At 52.2% G+C, this 7,419-nt stretch overlaps 1 protein-coding gene across 4 annotated transcripts in view; it reads left to right on the forward strand.

Annotated features, from left to right (window-relative positions):
• Znf407 (zinc finger protein 407) overlaps positions 1 to 3,634 on the forward strand; it is a 424,361-nt gene extending 420,727 nt beyond the window's left edge. For all 4 annotated transcript variants that reach the window (XM_048806658.1, XM_048806657.1, XM_048806660.1 and 1 more), the window contains one exon: positions 1,253 to 3,634. In XM_048806658.1, the coding sequence (XP_048662615.1) occupies positions 1,253 to 2,592 (1,340 nt within the window). In that variant the 3' untranslated portion in view covers positions 2,593 to 3,634. The remainder of the gene's footprint in view (positions 1 to 1,252) is intronic.
• Positions 3,635 to 7,419: the final 3,785 nt, after the last annotated feature.

Below are 7,419 nucleotides of genomic sequence, written 5' to 3' on the forward strand. Positions count from 1 at the left end.
GATCATACATCTTGCCTCCTCTGTAAAAATTCTATACTTTTTCTGCTTAAAATCACTCAGTAGGTTTCTTTTCTCTACAGCCTGCACCCACAGTGTCGTAGCACAGGGCGTGAGGCCTGGTGCAGCCTGACTGCCCATGCACTGTCTAATCTGGAAGCCTGAGCTGCTGACCACAGCAGAGAAGCCTCCCGGGTTGGCTTCTTTCTGGGATGCCCCCTCCTCTCTAACCTCTGCATCTCAGTGAGACCCCATCTCAAAATAATTTTTAAAAGGCAGAGTGTTAAGGAGTGGCTCAGTGGTAGAGCACCTCTCAATTCAATGCCTAGTACCACAAAAAATAAAAGACTGATGTTTTCTTTGATAGATCTTTCCCAAATATTCTATGTTATGGCCTGAGCCTGTAGCCTCTTTGTCTCTGTGCTTATGCTTGTCACCTTCCGTAGTGTCAAGTCACTCAGCAGGAACATCCCGCCCCACACCAAGAATGTGCTCCCCCAACACCAAGTGCCAGGCTGGACTGGAGTCGGTGGGGCAGTGGGGGTTGCATTCCAGACCTCCCACTCAGGCTTACATTGGCAGGCTGCACATCCACCTTTGTGTGCCCAAGACCCAGCAGAGTGCCAGGCACAGCGCCCAGCCCACAGGGACTCGCCGCAGCCTCCCTGGGCTGTCTTTTCACCAGGCTCACTACCTGAGGTGTAGGAGACACTCAGTGTGTGCTGAATTTCACTTAATAGCTGCGTTTATTGATGCCACATTTGAAAATTTAATCTGGAAGGCTTTCGTTCTTTTTGTTGACTAAACAAATATACTGTATGTAATATTTGGACATTGAAGAAGGATTTTCCTTTGGGTTAGAGGACCCTGCTCTGACTGTTTGCTGAGCTTTACTTAACACCAGTCACTGCATGTGCTATGAGAGATGGGGTGACAGGGAGCAACTGTGCTCCTCCCCAGGAGCTGGAAAGCAAGCACTCCCCTGAGAACTGTGTTCAGACAGTTAATGCAGAAGTGTGGAAAATGCATACAGAACATACAGCTGTTTGCACTCTCAAACCAGTAACATACCTGTAAGTGTCTTTACACATGTGGGCACACAGCCTCATGGCGCTGTTGGTGGGTGCAGCCGTGGGCGCTCCTGCAGAGTGGCCGCTGTGTTTGATTGAGGCTGCAGAGCTCCTGAGGAGCAGCCATCTTGCTTTAAGTCTGAAAGTCCTGATTCTGAGGCTCTAACTGGTCCTGTCTCCCACAGGCATCGTGTCCAAGTCCTACGAGTGCCGTCTGAAGGGACAGGGAGCCACCTTTGTGGAGACAGACAGCCCTTTCACTGCAGCCGCACTGGCAGAGGAGTCTCCTGTCAGAGAGAAGGCCCTCAGGAGCAGCAAGAGGCCTGCCCAGGCCTCCGAGCAGGTCCAGCAAGTCATCATCATCCAGGGCTACGATGGGGAGTTTGCCCTGGATGCCTCTGTGGAAGAGACCGCTGCAGCCACGCTGCAGACGCTGGCAATGGCTGGCCAAGTGGCCAGAGTGGTGCACATCACAGAAGACGGGCAGGTCATTGCCACGAGTCAGAACGGAGCCCACGTGGGCAGCGTGGTGCCAGGGCCCATCATCCCTGAGCAGCTGGCAGACGGAGCCACCCAGGTGGTCGTTGTGGGGGGCTCAGTGGAAGGTCATGGCGTGGATGAGTCCCTCAGTGCAGGGGGCACTGTTATACAGCAGGTGACCAAGCAGGAGATTCTGAGTCTCTGCGAGGCTGGGGCCCCCCCTGCCGATGCCTCCTCAGCCTTAGACGCCTTGCTGTGTGCCGTCACTGAGTTAGGGGAGGTGGAGGGCAGGCCTGGGCATGAGGAGAAGGCCAGACCAGGCCATAAAGACGTGCTGATCCGGCTGCCCAGTCAGGAGGCCTCCCATACCACTGCCGACCCGGAGGCCCCAGAGATCCAGATGTTCCAGGATGCTCAGGAGAGCACAGCAGCCATGGAGGTGCTGACCCAGGTTGTCCGGCCCTCGACCATTGTTGCATCTCAGGAGCGAGCCCAGGTGGCCTTGAAGAAGATGGTCCGAGGAGTCCTGCAGTTTGCTGTGTGTGACACGGCTGCGGCCGGCCAGCTGGTCAAGGATGGTGTCACTCAGGTCATCCTGAACGAGGAGGGCGCTGTCCACATGGTGGCTGGGGAGGGCTCCCAGTTCATCATGCAAGAGGCGGACGCCCATGGCCTGCGGGTGCCAGCTGAGCATGTGGACCTGGTGGAGTCTGATGGGGAAATCTCACAGATCATTGTGACAGAGGAGCTGGTCCAGGCCATGGTCCGGGAGTCAGGCAGCAGCTTCCCTGAGGGCGCTACTCACTACATTGTGACGGAGCTGCCCCCCGGGGAGCAGGAGGATGGCGGCGTGTACTCCCACACTGTGATAGAGACAGCTGGCTCTCAGGAGATCCTGCAGGCTGGGGCTGCGCTTCGTGCTGAGGCTGTGGCCCCAAATGGCACGGAGCAGCTGACAAGCATGGTCATTTACACCCAGGAGGGCACCCCGACAGCCACGGTGATCCAGAGCCAAAGAGAAAGTAGTGAGCTCCAGGAAGCCTGAGGTGGGGCCTTGACACTGGGCGCAGGGCCAGTGTGGAAAGGCCCGCGCTGAGGTTGGTGTGCCCCTGAGCTCCCTCTAACCTTCCGAACACTGGCCACATGGCTCCAGTAAGTGCCACACCTGCTCTCTGCAGGGGTGGTGACAGAGGCCACTAGAAAAGCACTCACAGGCACCGAGCTGGTGCCCTGGAGTAGCTGCAGATCACAGTAGAAGGGCAGGGGCATGCTGTAGGGACAGGGCCTGTGCCTTCCAGCCCTTGGCTCCTGGGCCTCCCCCGCCCCATCCTGCACCAAGGGAAGCAGTTCCTGGTTTCCCCTTCCTGCGTGGGAGGTTGGAAACACCCCTGTCACTGGCTGCCTGGCCTGCAGCTCTGTCCTCACTTCCTTCCTTATGTGTCTGGTTGAAAGTCGCAGCTACAGTGATTACATCCTGCAGCAGCCGCTCCCCGCCACCACAACCTTGGTTGGTTTTTTTGTTTTGTTTTCTCCAGTTTTAGGATAATGTATCCCCAGACCAAAGGAAGCCTGTTAGTAGATTTCATGTATAAATTCCCTCTTCAAGCATTTTAGGTGTATCCGTTGCTCTGGTTGCATTCTGCATAACAGAAATCTGATGACTCTGGTTAAGCAAAGCCTTGCTGTTCATGATCAGTTAAAATAGACCTTGGTTAAGAAAGCTGATACTTCTGATTTTGACTTCGTTCCATATCATAAAGTCCATACATGAAATGTATACTTCTGGAAAATATTGTTCATATCAATATTTTGCTTTTTATAACAAATGTTTGTATTAATATCATTTTGCAGGATCTATTTGTGTCAGTATGGAAAAGCTGACATTAAACATTAACAAATAGAAACCATGCCCCGTACCCCTTGCCTGACCAGCATTGTCTGTGTTGAGTTGTGGATTCACTACAACTACTGGGTGCAAGTTCATGTTCCAGTCATTTGTTTCTTGATACTATTGGTCTTGTTTTTTTTTCCAAAATTGTTGTTTTTGTTCTGTTTTCTTTTAAATAAAATGACAGCATTAAAGATAATGATGATGTCTTGCTCTGAGTGACCAGCTGTGGGGCCGCTGTGACAGCTCAGGAGAGTGGCTTGCGGGCAGTTGCTCCTCTCCCCGGCCAGTATACTTCCAGCCAGCACCTTCTGCAGGTCGAGCTCACTGTGAACGTGCGGCAGATGGCCCAGGCACTTTCTGCGACAAGATCGTGTTCTCTCATGGTTTGTATCTAGAAATCCTGGAGAATCAACAGGAAAGGAAGCTGGTCCTCCCTTCCTTCTGTCAGTGCAGCGCCACATGGTCTCTGCCTGAGGCCATGGGGCCAGCGCCACTGGGAGGCGAGCCTGCGCCCTGCCTGGCTTCCTCACGCTGCTTTGATTTCGGCCCATTCCAGGGCCACCTCCGTCTACACAGCCACCCCTCCCAAAAAAATGAAAGGTAAAACTTCAGGTCTGACACTGAGATTCATAATTAGCTGAGTGTGACTAGCTCGTGTTTCCTAAAAATGGCAGGGCTACTCGGCTCTTCTTCAACCCTGTCTTGGGCAAACAGTGACAGGATCAGCTCCCGTTGTTATCAGGATAGAGGTGACCTTTACAAAGTGATGGCCCTCTCCAAGCTTCTCATACATGTTAGGAAAGGGGGGGCGTGTTTTTCAGTGGAAATATTTCTTCTTGATCATTTCTCCTGTTAGCAGCGGCCCTGCGGCCCTGCGGCTCTGATGCTAATGCCTGACTGTGCTTAGTCCTGTGTGGCTAACCTTTCCGCTGCAGTCCAGGGTGTTGACACTGACATGCTGCAGTTTACCGTTTGTGATTTATTTAGGATAAATATGTCTCAGGTGGCATTTAATCCTTCATAAAACCAGTGTAGCCTGCAGTGTCAAACCAGCAATCACGTTGTATGCACAATGAAAAGAGCAGGCCTTTGCATAAAAAGAATTGTTCAGAAGGTGTTTCTAGGCTCAGAAGGATTGCGGAGGCTTCACCAGGCTATTGTATCCTGTAATTACCTGTAGAGTTGGGTTAATGTTACCTCTCCCTTCTCTCTCATTACACAACTACTGGAATGTAAGGGGCTTTAAGAAGCACATACACAAACATGTGCCTCAGAACAATGAGGCGTGGCAGGATTTGCGAGCAAGGGACATTCATCGCAGTGTGGATTGTCTGGAAAAAATACAACAAGCTTGTAGCTTTCTTTGAGGTTTTTTCCAGGGAATGTTAACAAGTTTAAAGAAGTAGAAAGCAAAGCCAATGAATATCTACTTGGAGACTGGCCCAGAAAGACCACATTATATTAAACTATAGCCAATCAATGACTGAGCCCCAAGGATACATGGCATGACAGGAGGACCAGTTTTCCATGGCAGCATCTAGAAATGGCTTAGGTTTCTACTTCCGGGGCAAAAATTGGCCAGTTCTTGGGAGTGTGGTGGAGATTTGCAGATCGCCCTTTCCAGACAAAGGACATTTTAGCCATTCGAGGTCACTGGTGCAAAGCTGCAACTGAAGCAGGCAGGCTAGGGTGAGGGGGAGAGGATGCTTACTAAACATTTCCCACCACAAAGCAAACACGCAAACAAAACCACAACACTGTGCTGAGAGCATCCTTTCTGCTACCTGACTTGCTTCAAAAGTAAGGGTGATAAGATGGCGTCAGCAAAATGCTGGAAATCCATAACGTTGAGACTGGCACTGCTGGCACCTACTGTGGTGAAACAGTCATTCAGGACAACTATGGTAGAAGAAAAGGGCCTCCAACCAGAGCAGGGTGGATTCTGAAGACAGAACCACTGGGCATTTATAACCAGGAGGAATGGATGGACGCCACTGGGTGGGAATTACTGAGGAGAGGGGGCCAGCGGGGAGGTCTCTGGCTAAGTCCACCTAATCCACCTAACAGGACTCCTGCTGAAGCCAGGCCAGGGTCACCAGACATCTCCTGGAGGTGGGGATGGAACCTGACCAGATGTCCAGGGTGGTCCGTTAGAGATGGTGGAGCTCTGACATAGCAGGGTTCTTACTAAAGGACTTTCCTGAGGAATACCCAGATTAATGGGCCAGACTGAAGTTTGGTCAAGCAGAGGAACTTTTGTCAAAGGCCTAGAAGTTGGAGGATCAGAAGCCCTGGTGGATCTTTGCTCCATCGTCTCCATCCAAGCCCCGGAAGCTCAACCACCACTCCCACTGTGAGGGGCAAGGCCCCTCGCCCACTAGCGCAGCAGCTGGGAAATTCTAGGACCACGCAACAGCATCCAAATTTCCCGGTGTTACCCTGCTTTTTTTTTTTTTCCTGAACAGAAAGGCAGAATGATGTCATACACAGAGAACTGGACCGGCTTAGAACCTAGGCTAGGGTGGGCTCCAGCAGGAGAGCCAGGGAGGAAGGGCATTCATTCGGCAAGCTGGAAAAGCGCTCCGGCCATCACTTCTTGTACCGTTTAGCATCAGCCCATAATGTAAGAGCGCGCACCGCTCACTGAAGCCGCTGCCTCCTGCTCCGCCATGGTGGGGAACACGATTCGTTTTCTACTCCTCTAGGGTGATATCATTTTACATGAAGAAAAAAGTTAGCTCGGGTGGCAGTTATACGTTTCGGAAGCACCTTCTAATCAGGGATTGGTGATTCATTATTAGCTTCAGCAGGCGATCCATCTGACATGTAAGGGGGAAAAATTAGCAGCTGTCACTGCATGACGAGTTAATTTCCTGATGGGCCTGACACTGAAAAGCCATTTGGAGTCATGGCGGTGGCTGACGAGAAAACCTGGCGCTGCTTTATAATTGGAGATAAAGAAAGACAGAGAAGCTGGCTGGGGGAGGGCCCTGGGTCTGGGAGCTGGGGGCGTTGGTGTCTCGGGGCTCGGTGCAGGCCCACGCTGCCCGCTCACGCTGGCAGAGCCAGCAGCCAAGCCAGGCAGGCTGCGCCTCACTGGCTGGGTCCCTGGCACCGGGTCAGGGGATGATCTCTGCTTCCTCTGCCTCCACTCCAGGGTCCATCTCGAGACCTGGGAGCGACGGGGCCCCTGACATCCTCAAGGGAGGGTGGGGTGGGATGGGCTGAATCATCCCCTTAGCGATTTTCACAACTGGAGCTCAGGATTTCAGCTGTGGCCTGATTTTTTATCACCATGAAAAAAGTAACCCCACGAATAAACATTTTGGAGACTCGGGGAGGGGGCAGAGGGCAGGGAGGGTGAGCTGGGGGTGCGTAAGGAGTCTGGACCCACAGCCTCGAGGTCACCCGCTCTTCCCGGAGCATCTATTCCAGCCCAACATGGGGAAATGAGACTTGTTTTAATATCCTGAAGATGGAAATTCCAAACAGAAATTGGAGTACCAAGCAGACCTTTAGGCCTCCCCAGGCTGGGCTCGCATGGCGTCCACTGGAGGCCGAGACGCAGTGTGCAGGTTATAGAGTCAGGACTAGAGTCTGGCCCTTGAGACCTTCCAATGTTTACCAATTTGAGAAAACAAAGGGTCTGTGTCCACCGTGACCCAGGGGTAGATCACTTAATCACTCTTGTTTATCTTGGGTTCTGGGTCTGTAAAATCAATGAAGTGGAGACCTCTTGGGGATCTTGAGAAATAAGTATGAGGTAAAAATCTTCCTTCCTTCTGAGGTTCCTGAGTCCCCATCCCAGGATGGACTTTAGCTTCTCTTTCTCTCCCCTCTGCTGGAGGCGAAGGGTGTAACTTACGGAACCTTCCCAGAGTGGGAGAGCAAGGGCCAGAATCTTGTGTGGCCCATGACCAGAATTAAATAAATCCACCCTAAATCTCAGGCAGGGAGCCATTGACTTCCTCCAAGGCCCTG

Source organism: Marmota marmota, unplaced genomic scaffold (assembly GCF_001458135.2).
Source record: "Marmota marmota marmota unplaced genomic scaffold, marMar, whole genome shotgun sequence".
Lineage (NCBI taxonomy): Eukaryota > Metazoa > Chordata > Mammalia > Rodentia > Sciuridae > Marmota > Marmota marmota.